The sequence below is a fragment of the Osmerus eperlanus genome, chromosome 17 (assembly GCF_963692335.1).
Source record: "Osmerus eperlanus chromosome 17, fOsmEpe2.1, whole genome shotgun sequence".
NCBI classification, from domain to species: Eukaryota; Metazoa; Chordata; class Actinopteri; order Osmeriformes; family Osmeridae; genus Osmerus; species Osmerus eperlanus.
The window spans coordinates 6,035,684-6,054,946 of record NC_085034.1 but is presented as its reverse complement, the minus strand read 5'-3'; the positions used below and the strand labels follow the sequence as shown (position 1 = coordinate 6,054,946).

At 44.0% G+C, this 19,263-nt stretch overlaps 4 protein-coding genes across 9 annotated transcripts; 2 read left to right on the top strand and 2 right to left on the bottom strand.

Annotated features, from left to right (window-relative positions):
* The first annotated feature begins 589 nt into the window (after positions 1–589).
* Positions 590–8,086, top strand: si:ch211-214j24.10 (uncharacterized protein LOC558894 homolog). 2 transcript variants are annotated; one of them, XM_062483592.1, is made up of 6 exons: positions 590–706; positions 1,073–2,396; positions 3,830–4,636; positions 6,142–6,930; positions 7,097–7,129; positions 7,330–8,086. In XM_062483592.1, the coding sequence occupies exons 1-6, from the start codon at positions 680–682 to the stop codon at positions 7,377–7,379; spliced, it is 3,030 nt and encodes a 1,009-aa protein (XP_062339576.1). In that variant the 5' UTR covers positions 590–679; the 3' UTR covers positions 7,380–8,086. The 2 variants fall into 2 exon arrangements, with proteins under 2 accessions (XP_062339576.1, XP_062339575.1); XM_062483591.1 differs by lacking the exon at positions 590–706 and adding an exon at positions 2,750–3,670 and having other exon boundaries at positions 1,971–2,396.
* On the bottom strand, positions 7,592–11,528 carry osgep (O-sialoglycoprotein endopeptidase). Of its 2 annotated transcripts, XM_062483596.1 has the most exons (13): positions 11,443–11,528; positions 11,215–11,271; positions 10,720–10,839; positions 10,484–10,603; positions 10,212–10,387; positions 9,979–10,074; positions 9,823–9,872; positions 9,631–9,709; positions 9,349–9,414; positions 9,159–9,249; positions 8,726–8,801; positions 8,538–8,636; positions 7,592–8,419 (listed from the first exon to the last, which is right to left on the bottom strand). In XM_062483596.1, the coding sequence occupies exons 3-13, from the start codon at positions 10,832–10,834 to the stop codon at positions 8,380–8,382; spliced, it is 1,008 nt and encodes a 335-aa protein (XP_062339580.1). In that variant the 5' UTR covers positions 10,835–10,839; positions 11,215–11,271; positions 11,443–11,528; the 3' UTR covers positions 7,592–8,379. The 2 variants fall into 2 exon arrangements, with proteins under 2 accessions (XP_062339580.1, XP_062339581.1); XM_062483597.1 differs by lacking the exons at positions 11,215–11,271; positions 11,443–11,528 and adding an exon at positions 10,958–11,153.
* apex1 (APEX nuclease (multifunctional DNA repair enzyme) 1) lies at positions 11,425–14,134 on the top strand. Of its 2 annotated transcripts, none has more exons than XM_062483598.1 (5): positions 11,425–11,565; positions 11,978–12,109; positions 12,246–12,412; positions 12,510–12,702; positions 12,914–14,134. In XM_062483598.1, exons 2-5 carry the CDS (start codon positions 12,049–12,051, stop codon positions 13,426–13,428), a joined length of 936 nt encoding a protein of 311 aa, XP_062339582.1. In that variant the 5' UTR covers positions 11,425–11,565; positions 11,978–12,048; the 3' UTR covers positions 13,429–14,134. The 2 variants fall into 2 exon arrangements, with proteins under 2 accessions (XP_062339582.1, XP_062339583.1); XM_062483599.1 differs by having other exon boundaries at positions 11,483–11,539.
* Positions 13,953–19,149, bottom strand: LOC134038001 (zinc finger protein 11-like). Of its 3 annotated transcripts, XM_062483594.1 has the most exons (10): positions 19,076–19,149; positions 18,819–18,941; positions 18,122–18,324; positions 17,920–18,018; positions 17,657–17,749; positions 17,472–17,582; positions 17,152–17,275; positions 15,886–17,044; positions 15,727–15,779; positions 13,953–15,642 (listed from the first exon to the last, which is right to left on the bottom strand). In XM_062483594.1, exons 2-10 carry the CDS (start codon positions 18,850–18,852, stop codon positions 14,372–14,374), a joined length of 3,147 nt encoding a protein of 1,048 aa, XP_062339578.1. In that variant the 5' UTR covers positions 18,853–18,941; positions 19,076–19,149; the 3' UTR covers positions 13,953–14,371. The 3 variants fall into 3 exon arrangements, with proteins under 3 accessions (XP_062339578.1, XP_062339577.1, XP_062339579.1); XM_062483593.1 differs by lacking the exon at positions 19,076–19,149 and having other exon boundaries at positions 18,819–19,069; XM_062483595.1 differs by lacking the exon at positions 19,076–19,149 and having other exon boundaries at positions 13,953–15,630; positions 18,819–19,069.
* Positions 19,150–19,263: the final 114 nt, after the last annotated feature.

Genomic DNA, 19,263 nt, shown 5'->3' with positions numbered 1-19,263 from the left:
TTGAATAGATCACAAACATAATTTGATAACAATTAGGAACATTGAATTATTTTAGTCAGAATGTTATGTCACTGACCTGATTGAGCAAATCTCATGGAAGCTTCCTGATTGACAAGTGCCCTGCCCCTTTCTGTGACATCACACAAATCAAGTTTTTTTGATTTCAGTCACATGACATCCATGCTGTGGACAAGACGTTGTCATAGCAGGATAAAAACACACTGGAGTTTAGGTATCCCACATTACCCAGTATGTCCCAGATTACCCGAATTCACCCTAACTGTTATCTTTATTTCTCTTGTCTGGTTCAGTACTTTTTTCTCTGAGAGCGAGAGCACGAGGCTCCTCCTTTCCCGCCTCTAATCTGGTTTATTTAATAAATTCTAAAAATATTTTGTATCACTTTTGAGAAGATGACACGTTATTTATTTGTTATATTAGTCTATATATAGAGCTATATTTGTTATAAATAATTGTATTTGAACTTGAATAAGTTTGTGCCCTGTAACCCTGGGTTACATACATCATTTAGGTTAGGCTAACTTCGAATAAAAACATGAATGTAACCATGATCATAATAAACCATTTTTAGTAGCAAGGTGGAAATTGCTAAGATATACTTGCTAAATATTTCGTTACCATTCTTCAATTTCCAACATGTTCATCAGACTGCAAATGTATGGACGTTGACAAAGTAATTGAGGAGGTAAGTGGTGATTATTTAGCTGTTGAGCTAGACGCTACGTAGACGCTGCTGTAACTAGCTACATCAGTACTGTAGAGCTAGCTTAACCACATTTCAAAACGTTACTGTACAGTACAGTAGACTAGCTAGCTCTAACTATTACTACTACATGCTACTAGTAGTAGCATGTATGTAGTCGCCGACAGTTTGCTCAACCTTGTTACAGTAGCTACATTGAATACGTTTTCTTTTTAGCTATAAATGATGTCGCCTATGATGACCTGTCGTATTTGTCTGTAAATTATAAATTAAAGTATTAATTGTAAAAACATTATTTCGAATCAAACTTTCTGTTGTCAGTGAAAACAAGCTAAATTTCCCTTACAGCTTGCGAAGACAGCCTTTCAGCAAGCCACACTCGCTATGAAACCAATGAAAGCCCATGAGGAATCTGTGAACAAAGTAACTGAGCTGAAGATTGTCTCTGAGACACCTGCCGTCAAGTGTACTGAGGTTACCAGTCAGCTGTATCAAGACACCAAAAACAACATGGATTCAGTGTCAAATGAGATTCTCCCAGAAGGTAACTGCATAGTTCAAAATGATGACCTTGCTGTGATGGGTTCAATAGAGGACTCTCGGACCCCAGACTTTGATATTGATCTATCAGCTGTGGAGTGGCTGGACCCTGAACGGTACTCTACCCTGCTAGTGGAAGAGCCCTCATCAAGTACAAGCAAAGATCTTGACCTGACCTTTGGGCCATCCGCTAAAGTGTCACAATCCACTGAAGATGAAACGGAGGATTCCTTAGCCCTTTTGAACAAAATGAATGTGACAAAGAAGGTCTTAAAGACACCTGTGGTTCAGTCCAGCAAGGAGTACACTCAGGTATATCACACCAAGGATATATCTGATGTAAACTCAAGTGAATGTCTACCAGAAGGTAATGGCAAAGTTAACAATTATGGAATCGCTGTGAACTTTGGGCCTTCCACTGAAGATGTAACAAAGGACTCTTTATTCCTTATGAAGAAAAGAAATGAGACAAACCTTGTCTCGGAAGAGGAAAATAATACCAGTGTTGTAATGGGTTCTAGCAAAGAACTTGGATTGAATAAATTATATTGTTCTTCTGTACTCTTAGGTTCTAGTGAGGATTCTCTGAACTCTAACTTTGACATTGACTTATCAGCTGTGGAGTCGCTGGATCCTGAATGGCACACCACCGTGGCACTTGAAAAGGCCTCGGATGGCTCAAGCAATGATCCTGACCTGGCCTCAGGTGAAACCAGTCTGGATGAAGACATCTATCCTATTGACCAACCTCTGATCCCATATCAGGCAGCTGACAGTCATAAAAACCAACCTGCTGGAAATCTGATGAACCCAACATTCACAGCACTTCAGCCTAGAATATCCTCAGATATTCTCTTCATCTCTAATTATGACCAGGCTTTGACAGCCGGTCATGATAGCGTCTTATGCCATGTGGATGACTACTGTTTAAGAAGGCTTCATCAGCTGGAGCTACACACTTTGTGCTTAACATATTCCGCCCTCATAGACCAAGAACAAAGCCTAATGGTGGATTTAAGGGACTACCATTTGCTAAGGGGTGAGAGGGAGTCCATAAGAGTCAGAGATCAGAGATATGAAGACAAGGAAGCTGAATTGTCCATCCTACGGCAGGGTCCTAAATACACGGCTGGTGAGTATTGTTTCTGTAAATCTGGGTTCAGAGACGACAGCACAGCGATGAGTTTTTAATGTTCTAGGTGTCAATTGTGTTAAACTGAGAAGACATTCAAAACAAACAATCCATTCTAAAACTGTCCTGTCTGTTGTATCTTAACCCAGCTTAATTTAACCCAGTTTAATAATACGTTGATTTTTTAGGATTCCTCTAAATGATCAGTGACCTATGCACTTTGTAAAGCTCTCTCTTGGAAGTCGCTTTGGATAAAAGCGTCTGCTAAATGAATAAATGTAAATGTGTTTGACTTATTGTATGATAGTCCTTGGGTAGACCATTGATTATATTCTATTTTCTCAAATATTTAGCATGTAGTGAAGAGTGGAAGGATCTTGACCCAGAGAAAGCGTTCCAGTTATTGGAAGACAAAGTGAGCTCCTGTATAGTACACCAGTCAATCTGCAAATCTGTGATTGATGTAAAGTTTGAGAAATTCCGGGCGTCTCAAGAGCAATGCACTACGTTACTCTTGGATAACCAAAGAAGGCTGGCTAAGAGGAAAATGAAGGGAATGAAGTATGTTTCCAGTTACAAGGAATGCAAGGCAGAGCGAAGAAAGGAAAGACAAAGAGAGAGAGAGAGGAAGATGTGCACCGTAAAGACATTCTTACCATGGTTTAAAGCTGATAGTAACCGGGCTGTTGATCAACTTAACCTCCGGCCTCTAATCAGAGACCCATTTTATAACCCCAGAAGGTTTTTTCGCCATGCTGACTCTCAGAACGAACGCAGAGAGCTCATTTTGAAACGCCTCCGGGCAGCCTATCATATCAAACACATGCAACACTGCCAGGTGTCTGACAATACTGCGAGGGATCTGGCACTGTCTGTGGAGACTGAAGACAGGGGTGATAGGGAGAGGGCCAGTGACATCAAAGATAAAAGTAAGACTACTGTCAAGGAGAAGGGATTGAAGGTTGAATGCTGTGAGGGGGCTCATTTGTTGCAGGAGGAAGGCGGAGGGACATCCAAGCAAAGTGAAGCCAAGTTGTACTCAGGACATGGATGTATGGATAAGAGAGGGATATGTCAGAGACAGACTGAACTGATTTCCTTAGAACCCATGCCAATGGGGATTGGAATTGGGAGGAGAGATCAAGAGCTAGACAATGATGATGTCAACAAGACTTCCAAGGAGAAAAGCGCTGACTCTGGCTTCAACATAGCCAGCCACGAGGGAGAAAATGAGAGAGAAAACCAGAGGAGAAAAAGGAGAAATAAAACAAAAGGTATCACTGTGAATACCATTGAGTTAAACAGGGACACTGACGTGGGTTATTGTAGATAAATACAACTAATTTCAAGATGAGTGAGAGCAATACTTTTTTTGACACCAGGTGTGCTGTGCGAGGATAAGCAATCTTGATTATTTATATTTTGACTTTCAGATCAAGAGGATGCCACTGGGAGGAAAGCCCAGGACCAGGGATACCAGAGGGCTTCAGATTGTATGGAAACACAAAGACAACAAAAAGAAACAGCTAACTCCTGCACAGAAACATCCACAAAGATTGAGAGCAATGCTCAAGCTAAGCTTAAGCAAGATGCCCAAACATGGCAGGGGAAAGACAAGCATCATCACCAGTGCAATACAAAGGAAGGACCTCAAGAGGAGATCAAGACTAATGAGAGGGACACCATTGAGCGAGAAAGAGAGAACAGCATCCCTGACAGCCAGACGCAGGAGCAGAGAGGCCAAGGTGAGAAGATCAATGGTGGAGGTGAGACACCGAACAGGAGACCGAACAGGGAGAATTGGTTTGATCACAGAGATGACGAGTCACAGGGACATCAAAGGTGGGGTGAAACCAGGGGTATGCCGTTTAGGCCCAAGGGCAGGTGGATGGGGACGAACAACGCGTGGGACAGGGACATCGCACGTGAGGGCTACTGGAGAAAGGAAAGAAGATACAATAAGAAAGACACAGAGGTCAGGGCACAGCAAGAGCTTGTTACGGGCTCTGGTGAGACGATGGATGGTGAGGTACGGAAGGATGAGCTACGGAAGGGTGAGGTACGGAAGGGTGAGGACACAATGGAGAGGAGACCAAGACGTCAGACCCATCAATCTCGAAGGCAAAGGCAAAAAAAAAAGCGGAAAGAGCCCCATCCCTCAGACAGCAGTATTGATTGGAGGAACAGAGAGGACAAGTGTCCAGATAAAAATGAAGAGAGCATCATGGACAGAAAGAAAGGTGAGAATATACTGGAACGGGTGACCTAGTTTTTAGTACATGTTTAACACAATCTTATAAGAAAAAATTCTACATCCGTTCTCATTGGGCTGACACAATATTGTGCCAATGCGTAAACTACGCAGTACGAGATCTGCTGTGTTTTGGCACCATAACTTATAATTCATTTTAAATCATTTGCATAAGTATTTTCAGTCCCGTGGGTTTGGCAGCGGATAAAACGATTCGATTTGCTTTCCCTCTCATCTTCGCGCTTCAATATCCGGCAGTCTGAACGGTCACTTCCACTCCCAGTCCAGCCGGCTCCACTGACTGTTGCTTGCTTCCGTGTAGCCATAGACATATACTCGAGACTCATCAACACACGACAGCTCAACGCCGCTGTAAATAAAAAGTTCTCAAACGGTTCCTTTTCAACATTACATTAAAACGAAGAGATATGCATATTAAAACGGGTAAGTTGAAAACACTTTTATAACATTTTCAATGTAAATATCTGCTTTAAAAACATGTTGTCAAGGTAGCATTCCAATCAAATGCGTTGACAAACGCTGCTACAGTAGGCTAGCTAGCTAACGTTACTGAGACGTTCTATTTCACCTCTAGCTGGCTAGCTACTAGGCTAGCTAACGTAGCTGCTGTCCTAAATAGGGAGTTATAAAACTTGCTTTGCTATCAAATTAGCTGCCAATTTTTTGCTATCACTTTGGGGGCGAGACAAATTTCCTTGGTGTAGATGTGCCTTCTGCCCGTGTCAGGTAATTTATCGTTTTATTTGTGGTCTACTTTATTCGTTTGTGACAGCAGCTAGAACTACCTAACTGGGATTGCTAGTTTTCCTCGTCGGGCTAAAACGGCGAGTTTCTATCCTATAGTGCGGTAGCTTTAGCAAGCTAGTGCTAGCTGTAGCTGATTCTGTAACACGTTGCAGGTGTTGGCTAACTGTAGTAGCACCTAGCTAACGAGATCAGTTAAGTAACAACCAACTATATCGGTATCTAGGTCATGCCTAGATTTTGTGAATACAGTACTGATATGTGCTTTCTTAACTAGCTAGCAAGGGCAGTTGGATATTTGACGCACTATGGGCATTGAAACTAGCCTGCTAGTTAGGGAGGCCACCAGGGCGGGCAAAGCATTTGAAGACGACTGAGCTAGCTTCCAAAATCTTCTAGAAGCCGTCCAAGGTTAGGAATGTGTCTAGTTAAGTAATGAAATCAGCTGAACAATAAAATGTGAATGACTAAACTTTCCAATCCTAGACTATATAAAGGGAACTTTTGTCCTGGTATTTTCCTAGAACACGCATTATCATGTGTTCCTGGTAAGATTCCCATCAGCTCATGTAGTGGAGATTGAGAAACGCATCCAAGTGCTCAAACATGAGATTGTTATTATTCAAAATGTTGAAATTAATTGTCCCATTGAAAGACGTCCTTAAACTGTGTTGAGCACAATTGAATTGTAATCTTGTGGTTAATCAAATTGTTATTCTTGTTTATCAGGAACATGGGCGGCCAGCAACATGGCGTGTGAGTCCGACAACTTGTGTGATCCAGCTGTCCTTGTGTCCACCACCAACCCAGAACCTCACATTCGCAACCGCCGCCTATCCCCTGGGTCAGGCAACTGTGGAGGTGGAGGAGGTGGAGGTTGCACCCTTGCAGTTGACCAGCAGCCCCGCCAGACATCACCTGGGGCCACTGAGGGCAGCTTGAATGGACCCACCCACGCACATACCTTTCGAAGAGACAGAGAGCGCAGGACCCAGCAGCACAAAGGCCGTGGCCCACGCAGAGAGGGCCTCAGAGGGGCAGGGAGGGTGGCTGACCGGCCACCAAAACAGAGCTCAAAGGAGAGGTGGGTGGAGAACAGCCTGTCACTGTTGAGGCCTCCCCCTGCTTTCCCAGTGCAAGACAGCCCAGCCAAACTACAGCCAGCCGTCAGCTACGCCTCCAAGGTGAAGGCGGGAGCTGCAGGCGGTGCCCTCGAGGACGACCGTCCTGCCATTGGGGTTCTGCTACAGAACCAGTGGGGACTAAGTTTCATCAGTGAGGTCCTCCAAGCCTCAGAGGGCTCCGGATGTGCTCCTGGCCCCACAGAGCTGTCACAGCCCTCGGATGACAGCGAGCCAGCAGAGGAAACACTTCTAACAATCCAGTACGGTAGTGACATGCTTGTTCCAGCCACTAACATGATCACCATTGGCCAGTGTCCGGATGAGGAAGAGGGCAACGGAAAGCTGCTGCTCAGCTGTCGCCATCTAGTAGAGGCCCTAAAATACCACAATCAAGGTACAGGAACAGATTTCCTCGAAACCCAACGTCCTCTTTGCATTAAAATGTTGTGAATTGCAACTTGAAAGCATTTGTGTGTGAGATCATTGTTGCAGTGGAGCGTCCCTTGGTTCTAATCAAACTGAATGATGGCTTCTAATTGTTCTTCTTTCCGTCTCTTTAGAGTGGAACACTATTTGCAATAAACGGAAGCAAGGTGAGTGCTTACTTTCACAAGTCAGTTTGGGAATTTTGTCCAAATGTGAAGTGATACCTTGTTTTTGCAATACCTTTTTAATGATGCATCTGTACCCTGATTTTGAAAATGAGATCCAACTTTAAAGCTTGAAGTATTCTGAAGTACATGCTCATCCAAAGGGGGAAGGGGTATTTACAAACGTGTTGTTTTTATTTCAGATCAGAAAAAGGTTGTCTGGTTTAAGAACTCCCTGGAGCACCCAGCCTAACCCGGGGGTACATGTACATGCACACACACACCCCTTTTTCACACATGCACACTTCTCAGGTTGTCTTTACACACAAAGCCACACTGAGACACTTTGGACTAACTCCGAGGAAACACCTAGGGACTTTTCTAACGCCTTACAAGAAGCCTGCCTTAATGAAGTGGATTTGGTTCTCCCTATCCCTGCGCAACAATTATTTTAACGTTGTACAGAGCTGGTCTTTTTAAAAACAAACAAATCTTTAAAGAGCTGTCATTTTTATTGTAATGAACTGCGGTTTTATCTTTTTGTTTTGTTCTGTATGCGAGTGGTCAATCAAGCACTTTCTAATCCGTTGTGACCAATCCCTGTATGCCTACTTTACCAGACTGATTTTTTTTGTTTAGCACACATTTGAAAATGTCTTGTACCTGCTTTCATTTCACAGTAATTTTATACAAGGGACTTGTAACATGTCTCCAGTTTACATACAGGTGCAGTCAGCAGCACAATAAGAATGCACCTGACCAATGTCTAATCTGATCTGAATGCTGTTTTTTTGTTTTTTGTACCCCAATGGGTGAATGTTACTCTTAAGTCCTCAAGGGATCACACTTTGCTCAGTATGTTCTCAATTTATAAAATATATAATTACAAAAACTACACTGGAAGTAGAAGAGGATTGTAAGTGAACAGTATTGCATAATAAAATTGAATGATCTTGACTAGTATTTGCTTGGCATTTACAGTACATTAATTGTTCAAAGTATGTACAGCATTGCATGGATATATTGAAATGAAACACTACAGCTCCTAATTTCCCCTCAAGTCTGTACACAATGCATTTTTCTCATTTGCTTAGTACAGTTAGTTCATGGATACATTACATTACCATGCTCATGCAACAGCTGAGCCAAAGTTTACTGGAAAATTAGAATTTTCTCCCAGCATTCTTTCATCACACCATGACACGTCAGCCATGAGAAGAGATGCGTGTTCCTGCGTGTTGAGCATCGAGCTGTCAATCTCTCCACGTCACCTCCACTTCATCTGTTCTGTATCTGCAGACGGCAAACCAGATTAATCTAACAACTGGTAAACGATACATACAAGGGAACGAGGCATTGCTCATTTAAATGTTCTACATTATAAAGGCACATTTTTGTAAATGCCAGTTACCTTTGGGTGATCCAGGAGTCTGACAGTTCAGTCACTTGTCCTGATCGAAACATCTCCCAACCTGCCTGTGCTATCATTGCCCCGTTATCGATGCAAAATCTGTTGCACAATAAAAAGATCAGTGTTAACGAACTAACTGCAGTTCATACATGGAAATATATATATAGGATTTAAAGCTTTTTATTTGCCGTTCATCTGTGGCAAAGAGCTTTGCCCCTCGCTCCTTGCACATGACCCCCATCATCTCTTGTAGACGAAGATTACCTGCAAGACATGACACGTTTCAGCTGCTGTCCACAATGGCAGGACGACATTTCATTCATTCAGCAGATGCTGATGCCCATAGCGACATACAAATAGTGTATATAGGAAGTACAGCTGATAATAGACGTGCATAGTTCTAACAGCATTTTGGTGGTTAGAACCAAGGAACTATTTTTACAAGGCACAGTACAACCAAAACGATTTCAAGTACAATATGATCAAATATGTTCATAGGACAGGGCAACAGGAAAAAAACTCTAATAAAAGAAACCTCAAACTAATTTGTAGGGGCAGTCTGTTTCCAAGACATTGTGACATGGGAAACCCATTCATCTAATATGGGGAACAGTTACTCACATCCAACCCCTCCTACGATGAGCACCTCTTGGGATCCACAGTGAGCCATAGCCCTCTCTGTGATCTCCACTAGCATGGAAAACAGGGTCTCCTACAAAACCACACAAGGATGGGAAAGTAAGTTCCTGTAACAGCCTATTTCCAATGTAAAAATGTCATGCAGTGATCCTTTACATTGGAAAGCACCTACCTGCAGTGAGAAGCACAGGTCTTCTGCTGTACACTGCCCAGAACTCAGCATCTTGTTGGCAGCCTCCTGCAAAGTGAGCATATATATCAACAGACATATTACATACTAACCACAATTAAATCCACTATATCCATCCGCCTTGATAATGGTGACTGACAGTCTTACATTTCTATAAGTGGTGAATAATATTTTACATTAGGAATGAGGGTAAGAAGTTGGTATACTGCGTTGGCATGACAATAAAGTTGGGTGTAACTTAACTCTATTTGTAATGCATCTTACCTCAATAAAGGATAAAATTCCAGAAAAGGACACATCCATTCCCTTCACGGTGTATGGAAGTTCTACATATTGTGTGCCTCTGTGGATATAGAAAAAATAAATGTATTTCTTTGATTTACTTACACATATATACAAGAGAATATGGTGGGTACAAAGGACTTGTTAAAAAAAGCAATATGCAGACTGACTTACTTCTTAGCCATCTGCTCAATGTTGTACCCTGGACTGGGGTCATTGGAAATCTCGAAAGTAAAATAAAAGCATCATGGTGACTATTTTAATAAAAATAAAGGCATTATGCAGTAAAAGCTCAAATTGTATTTATATTAAAAAGACAGCTACATTTACCTTTATAACCCTTGCAAACCTGTCTAAGCAGTTGCCTACTGCTATGTCAATGGTCTCCCCAAATATCCTGTACCGTCGTTCTGAGTATGCAATGACCTGGATGAAGAGGGAAATGGAGGGACCCTACAAGTCTTAAAAAGCTTAAATCAAGAAGTTCAAGCCTTGTTTACTTGTGCAAATATGCTTAACTGGACACACCTGATAAGTGAATGGGTGTATGAGAGCGTCCAGACCTGTGTGTTTCCCCCGCTAACATACAGCACAGTGGGGTTGTTGGCTTGTGTGATGAGGCGGCCCATTTCGATGTGGCCAATGCAGTGGTTGACCCCCAGGAGAGGTTTCCCCCACAGCTGGGCTACAGTACGAGCCACCAGGGCCACTGTCACCAGAGGAGCACCCATACCTGGACCTGAAGTAAGAGAGGACATACCTTTAATAGGAGCCAGGCAACATATTTTTGGGGAAAATAAAAACACCTCAAACATGGTAGTTAGTTGTTCTTTACCTTTAGTGTATGCTACACAGTCAATGTCCGCTGGTTTCATCCCTGCCTCCTCTAACGCCTCCTTGAGGACAGTTAGGATAACGCCACGGTGATGTCGGGCTGTCTCGCTGGGCAGGAAGCCTTGGGTTTGGAGTCAACCGTCAATTAAAAAGTTTGGACACCTTCACTCGCACATGTCTCCCAAATGCACACAAACACTTCTAGCTATAGTTATTATATCTATTAATCCCACTTGCCTTGGCCGGGGGGTGTGATATAAGTGCGTCTGGGGTTCGACAGTACTTGCCCATCTCTCACGATGCCCACGGCAATTTTATTGGCACTGCCCTCGAACCCTATCACGACAGTCATGGCAGCTGATAGTACATAAAAAGGACACGATTACCAAAAAAAATGTGACTGGTCTGAGTTACAGACAAGTTAAGTGGAAGAAAAAATATAAACGTCAGCACGCTGAGATGATGCATGTAGCACCTGTACAAAATCCCTAGCACGGCCAACTGAAATTGTAATTAGCTAGCCTAGCTCTAGCTATTAGCTGGTCATGACAAACTTGCACTAGTAGCATGCGGCCATAAGGCTACAAACTGTTGATTTCACTTTGTATTAGATACATAAGACCAGAAATATTAAGATTCATACAATGTGTGTGGCATTGCGTTATTGATTATAAACTAGATTAAAATGCTTAGAGTTTAAAATAAAAGTTTGAAGAACCGCTCAACACCAACCTCTGTTGCTGTTTGTAGTCAGGACCAGTTTAGAGAGGATCTCTACGACATACCTGGCTGTAATCAATGTTTTGGAATGAATCAACAAACTAAATAATATATATATATTCATTTATTGAGTAGATATATTATTACAATATTAAGTATTATGTCTTATTTTTCTAATATAAAGCACGTTCATTCACTAAAAGTGTAATAATGTTTCAGGCATTCTTTTGGACAGCCTACCAGCACATGTGCCTATGCTCCAAAAATCAGCTATGCTTCTCTCTGCTTTTGTTTTGGGGGAGTGACTGAGTGCCTGGCTACGTGGATAGTTGTCCAGGTATCCTTTTGTTGTGAAAGTTCAAAGTAAGATTTTTTTTATTTGGAATTGTTCTCAGTCAAACTAACTATATTTGCAATAACGTTGTAATGATGATCCTGTTTATTTTCTATTCATTCAAATTGCTATGGCATGTATGGCATCAAATGTAGCTAGGCCGCAGTGCTTTATTGGATAGCAAGCTAACTAGCTAATCCCTTTGTGCCAACTGAATTAGATCATTTATCCAATTAGCATAGCTAGTTGCGTCACCAAGTAGCAAATGCATTCAAATTTAGTAAGTAATTTGGTACAGGGTATCCAACTGTGGCACATTTTTACTATAACTAAATGGTTTTAAACGTGAAATGCATATTCTTTATTGAATGGTCTGGGCATAATTAAACGATACATTTCTAGCTGATGAAGGTCACAATGACACTTTCTTTTCCTTTTCAGCGGCGCGTGTGTTGTTGTGTGCGCGTGTTGTGTGTCTGCAGGGTGTGTGTGGATTCAGAGCGAGTGCAAGGATGTCAAAAAGAGGAAAGAAGAATGACGAAGAGGCCGGAGAAGACCATGAAAATGGAGCAGGTGCTGCATCAAGTGTTGTTATTGGAACATAATACATGTATTAGTTTGTAGCATATGCAGTAAAACAAGTTAGATGGAATTAAACATTGTATTTGTATATACCAATTATACCAACCATGTCTTACTTTCAACTCAGCCCCTGCTGCTAAAAAAGGGAAGAAGGGAAAGGAGCCAGAGGCCCCAGTGCTGTATGATGACCCACCTGACAAGATGACCAGCAAAGATGGCCGCTCCGCCAACATGAAGATCACCTCCTGGAATGTAGATGGCCTGAGAGCTTGGGTCAAAAAGAAAGGCCTTGATGTAGGTTTGGGGACCAGGAAACCATGAAAGCAACACATTCAGCCGCTGGTTCATGGATGTGTAAAGACTTAAACTACTTGTCTCTTGTCTTACCCAGTGGGTGCGTGAGGAGAGTCCAGATGTTCTGTGCCTGCAAGAAACCAAGTGTGCCGAGAAGTCCCTCCCTAATGAGATCACCTCCATGCCCGAGTTTCCTCACAAGTACTGGGCCGGCTCAGAGGAAAAGGAGGGCTACAGTGGTGTGGCCATGCTGTGCAAGACGGAGCCTATCAATGTTACCTACGGCATCGGTGAGTGACAGTCTTATATCAAGTGATGAATCAAACTTTGTTATATCCACTGAATTTATATGTTTAGACCAATTGTCCTTTGTTTGAGAAGACTGTACTAAACATTGTAGATAGACTAAATCACCCACAGAGAACACTATGGCTACTTTCTTTTTGAAATCAGTTTATGCCTGTGCATCTGATGTCAATGGTTTACTCTCTCGCACATCAGGTAAAGAGGAGCACGACAAGGAGGGCCGAGTCATCACCGCAGAGTTCCCAACCTTCTTCCTGGTCACAGCCTATGTGCCCAACTCCAGTCGCGGCCTGGTGAGGCTGGACTACCGTAAGACCTGGGACGTGGACTTCAGGGCCTACCTCTGTGACCTGGACAAGCGCAAGCCCCTGGTGCTGTGCGGTGACCTCAACGTGGCCCACGAGGAGATCGACCTGAAGAACCCCAAAGGCAACAAAAAGAATGCTGGCTTCACCCCGGAGGAGCGTGAGGGCTTCAGTCAGCTGCTGAGTGATGGCTTCATCGACAGCTTCCGCGAGCTGTACCCAGAGCAAGCTAACGCGTACAGCTTCTGGACCTACATGATGAACTCCCGCTCCAAGAATGTGGGCTGGAGGCTTGACTACTTTGTGCTGTCCTCTGCTTTGCTGCCTGGCTTGTGCGACAGTAAAATCCGCAACAAGGCTATGGGAAGCGACCACTGCCCCATAACTCTGCATGTTGTTGTTTAGGGTCAAGTCTGGCCTTAGATCTAAGCCAGATCATATGCCTCTGAGTTGAATAGTCCATGAATGGGCTACCATGCATTGTTTTCTCCTTGAAGCTAATGTGTTCCAGCTGTTGTATTCCCCAGCCCAACTACTGAAACTAATCTGTATACCGGTGTGTGCTCCTTTTGAGTGCCACATCTGAACTGTTAGCAAGGCACAGCTACTGAAACTACACCAATGATGTTGATATTGATCATTTACCCTGTATCCTTTTGGGCAGGATTGATTTATTTTTTACTATTAAATGTAGGTAATTGCAATATTTACATTAGCATATGCTACACCTTCCAACCACCTCAGTATGGTGGGCCTCATCAGGTAAATGACTTGATCACCCAAAAGTCTGCTCAGTGTAAACTTGTGAATCCTCTGTCGGTGCAATTTTTTTGTATGTTGCGGAAACATTGCTCCTTTTGAAGGGACCATTGACCATGTGTATTGCTAAGGTCAAGAAAGGCATATCCTAATGTGCATGCAAACCATTCAGCCAAGAGCATATTAATACCAGGAAAGCAACTACTGGTATTAACCCTCTACTGCCAACATCCAGAGCAATGTTTCTTAGACAAACCTGTTAAGCTTTTCATTTCTTTCATACCTATGCCTTCTGAGTTTGTAGATGTGAAATGCATCCATGCCAGTTAATAAAGTTTAGTTTTAAATAATGCTTGTTGTTTTAGACAATTTATTGGTTATGTTGTCACTTTACCTACTGAAGATTTTTGAAAACAATACTACCCCACTTTATACCAAGCAAAATAACAAATCTAATGTACCTATCTTACCATGCCTCAGGAGCCTTAATGTGTTAGAGAAACAAACATTACTGTCACAATAGCTATAACTATTTTGCCTGAATAAGAGTTTTCAAAACTATTCTGAATGCTACCCAAACTTACACAAGTCATATAAACTTTGGGGTATGAGTCCTCACATGCATCTTGAGGTGATACGACTGTTTGAATCCCTTTCCACACTCCACACACAAGTATGGCTTCTCCCCAGTGTGTGTTCGCTGGTGTCTCTTCAGACGGTTGGCACTGAGAAAGCTTTTGTCACATTGTGGGCAGGTGTAGGGCCGGACCCCCGTGTGGTAGCGAAGGTGAATGGTCAGGTAACAAGACTGGGTGAACTTCTTCCCACAGTGAGGGCACTGGAAGGGCTTGTGTCCCGTGTGGAAGCGCTCGTGCTTCAGAAGCTCGGCGTGGGAGAAGAAGCCTTTCCCGCAGTCGGAGCAGAGGTAAGGCCTCACCCCCGAGTGCGTCAACTCGTGTCTGATCAGTGTGGCCTTGTACACGAAGGTCTTCTCGCACTGGGAGCAGCTGAACACGTTCTCCCTGGTGTGGCAGCGTTCATGTTTCTTCATGTTGCGCTCCCTCTTGAAGCTCTTGCCACAGAAGGAGCACATGTAAGGCATCTCCTCAGAGTGGATCTTCATGTGGCTCAGTAGCCCCCCCTTGTAGAGGAATCCCTTGCCGCACTGCTTGCACTGGTGGGGCCTCTCCGATTGGTGGGTGCGCTGGTGTGCCGTGAGGGCGGCCTTGTACGCAAAGCTCTTGCCGCACGTGCAGACGTGAAGACGCTCTTCCTTGTGGGTCAGGAGGTGCCGGTTGAGGTAAGTCACGCAGCTGAAGCCGAGGTCACAGTGGGGACACTTGTGAGGGCGTTCGGTCTTGTCGGATGCTTCCGTGTGGGTCTTCAGGTGCCTCACCAGGGCCGACTTCCAGGCGAATGTTCGTCCGCATTCGGAGCACAGGTACGCGCCGTTCTCCATGTGGCTGCTCTTGTGGTCTCGGTGGGCCGACAAGGACTTGAAGCTCTCTCCACAAATAAGACAATCGTACTTGCGGCCGTTCTTGTGTGTGTGTTTGTGCCTCTCCAGCGACTGTTTGAAGGAGAAGCTGCGCCCGCATTGGGAGCACAGGTACGGGCGCTCGCCGGTGTGGATGCGCTGATGGGCTTTCAGCAGAGACTGGAACCGAAAGGTCTTCTCGCAGTCCGGACAGTCGTAGCAGCCAGCGGGTCCTGTCTGGTGCTCCAAGGCCAGTGGGTCATCCTGGGCCTCCACGCCGGAATGGACCCTTTCAATATGCTGCTGAATTTGTGCTTCCTCCTGGTGGCTGAAGGAGCACTGAGGACAGGACTGTAGAGGAGTGGAGTTGTCTGCAGTTGCCCCTTGAGGAAAAAGCACACGTCAGCAGGAGACAGGGGATGAAAATAACCTATTTGACATGAGCAATGAATGACGACCACACCCACCTTCTTCTCCTTCCTTTGTAGAAACGATTTGTGAGCCGTAGGAATGCTCATCGCTGTCAAAGAGACAGTGACAAATTATACATCTGCTCTGTATAGAGATGTTGGCAACATCAAGTTGTTAACATTAACATGCTGAAACGATTGTCGTGCTAAACTTACCTGTTAAATAAAACTGGCTTGGTCTCTTCTGGAAGTTTCACCCCACCCAATCTCTTTTTGGGGGCCATGACCTTTCCCTTGCGTTTCTGCAGGTTTATTACCTGTATCTTCATCGTGGGCTTCGGTGTGCGCGCACTGGTGCGAACCTTTACCATGGACACAACCTTGTCTAGAAGCTTAGGAACCAAAGCAGGCAACGCACAAGACGTGTGCTGGTTGGACCGACTCTCCTCCTCTGGACTGAGATTACACTTCGCTTCCCCCTGTAACCCCTGTTCTGTTTCGGTCGTTTCAACAACCACCTCCCCTACGCCCTCCTCAATCCCGACGTTGTCTGGCTCCGTTTTCAGCGTCTTGGCGGGCTCCTCTTCGTTGAGCTCGTCTCCCTCAGTGTGAGTTTTCAGATGTCTCACCAGCGCCGACTCCCAGTTGAATCTCTTATCGCAGCGTGGGCACACATACACGCCATCCTCCATGTGGGTCTTCTTGTGCTCTGTACGGGCTGAGAGGGACTGGAAGGTCTCCCCACAGATCACACAGTCATACTGGCGGCCATCTTTATGGGTGTGTCTGTGCCTGTCTAAAGACTGCCTAAAGGAGAAGCATCGGCCACAGCGGTTACACTGGTACGGGCGCTCACCAGTGTGGATGACCCGGTGAGCTATCAGTGCAGAGGCAAACTTGAAGGTTTTGTCACAGTCTGGGCAGTCATGTGAACCAGAGGGAGTTTGGGATTGACAGGATGCTGGGTCATCGCCTGTTTCTACTAGACAGGAAGGGCTCTTAATTATACTTTCGGATTCGTCCATCGCTTTCTCCTGGTGCGTTTCCTGTTTCTCGTCTACTCTTACTTTCTCTTCAGGAGGCTTTTCTGTCGGCTCTTTGGTCACATCCACCATTATCTTAACTTCCTCCATATTCTCTTCCACCAGCTCCTCCCCGTTCTGACTGGTCCCCTTCCCAACCTCAGAGTAGTCTGACATGGTGACAATTTCAACCACATCCTCTACGAACGACACATGGTGTGTGTCGTCCATGAGGTCTTGTGAGGGTTCCGAACGGCTATCACAGCTGACCTGGTCAGCGTTGTCCATCAATCTACCTCGAAGAGGCACGGAGAGAGAGGTCAGAATACAGTCACCCATAGCACAGGGTGGAACTGTAGAAAAACAAAGATAACACGTCTTTTTATCAAACAAAGAGAGGCATCCTCCATTTTTTTTTATGTTGTGAATGAGACTTCTCCTTGATTTCCATGTTACCCACCATGCTCCTCCAGATGCCCAGTGTGCTGTTGATACTGAAGCAGACCTTTCAGGTCTTCTGGGTGAGACATAGCGTGGGAACAGTCCTCCAGAACAGAAGATGCAGAACCAAGCAATGACACAGTCTGTGGAGGAAAATCAAACTAATCAGCTGGTTTACATCACCTGAAAAAGTCAGATTTATGTCTTATCTGAATCTTGCCATGGTGGGTTAAAATAATCATCCTGAGATTCTACTGGAATCTCACCATGATGTAACTCCAGAAGGTGCTAAAATATACCTCCCATCTACAGCAAATATTAGCTTAACTTTTCACCTACCTGCTCAAAGTCAGGAGTTGGTAAAAGCTGTGCCAGTCTAGAGAGAAACTCCCACAACAGCGTCTGTAGCTCTATGTCATAATGCGGTCCAAATTCCACTGAGAACACCCCCTGGGAGACAGACAAACCAAGATAGGGACAGTGTCACTACTGATGAGGTAACTGCAATGTGTGTCATATCTTACCTCAAAAAAATGTTCCTTCATATCAGAGTCCTTTAGTAAGGTCTGGACCAGTTCTACAAACTTCTCAGAGGCCTCAACCTCTGTATCGTTCATCTGCATAAGCACAAATCAAAGCACATATTTTTATTGGACCACAAAATTCATAGTTACACAATAAGGCATACATAAATGCACAAAAACACAGCAAACGGGATATCCCTCAGCATTTCTCACTTGTCATTTGAGTTATGTCTACAAAGAGTATTTTTTCAAGCTTCACTTACATCATTGCTGGAGTGAGTATGTGGCTGAATTCTGTCCAAGTGGGTTAAAATAACTTGAGGCTCTACAGGAGTCTCACCACGAAGTAACTCCAGAATATGCTGAAATAATACACACACAAGGGTGTGTTCACAAGTGTGTTGTTGTGACATACACAATATAGTTCATGGGTCAGTCGGTACATCTCCTTTCACATTCACTTACCCTAGCTCGCAACCCCAGAATGAGTTGGGCCCTGTGCTTGTAGTTGAGAAGCTCTGGGACAGTCTCTGTGACCACTGACACAAACTCAGCCAGCATCCCATACCTCAGGACTTCTCGCTGATGGACCACCTGCCACATGGACGCTGACATCAGCTGAAGAGGAGGAACCAGGAGACGCAGAGAGCGCAGAGGTAGAGGGGCAGCTGAAACACAACGGTTTATTTATAAACAATAATGTAATTCACATAGTAGATGTTTTATTGTTAGGTGGGAAAATTTGTGTTTTGTTATTAGTTTGTAAAATGCTCCCTCTGGCATGTATGTATCTATAGCTATATCTATATATAAGAAAGAGTATTGGATTTGGGAAATCTATATTAACCTCTATCTGAATAGTGTTAAGCCGTAACAAACATTATTGTGCAAGGTGTCAGAGTGAAGTTTTTTGAATGCTACACTTTCAGAGAAACCTGGGGTATATTCAGTGACGCAAATGCGTATTATCATGGCTATGACAACGCAGTGTTCACAACGGTGCATTTAATTTTTGGAACAGCAAGCAACATTTCTACCATGGCGGCCGTAAGGTACACAGCCCAATATAAAAACAGTAAGACAATATTATGTGCAATAAACCAGAACTTGAAATTCATGATAAATATTTTAAACAACGTAACGTAAAACAAAACTGTTGTACCTGCACTGTCTGCCAAAAATATTTCAGTATCCATTTTCTCGCGTGGGCCAAACAAGAGTTGCAACAGTTTGAGACTGGTCAGTTAGCTGGATGCACGCTGCCTGTCGTTCATTGCGCCTAGCCCTTAAAACGAGCAAGCGACATATAGTAACAGGCTGAGACAACAGTGCAAGAAATCAGTCTGCTTAAAACGCACTGAATGTTTACATATACACAGGCAAGCAAGCTTAGCCAGCCGAAGGTTGTCTGAAAAATACTTTTTGTCACATCCGGAAATTGTTTCGGCGGCTATCGCGCGTCACGACGGATGCTCGGAGGGGGCACGTTCAAGGTCGACACCGCAGCAAAGTGGAAAGGCTGCTTACTTGTTGCAAAACGCAGCACTTTTTCCCCCACTAAATTTCAACTAAATATTTGGAATTGAAAATGCATTCACGAACAGTTT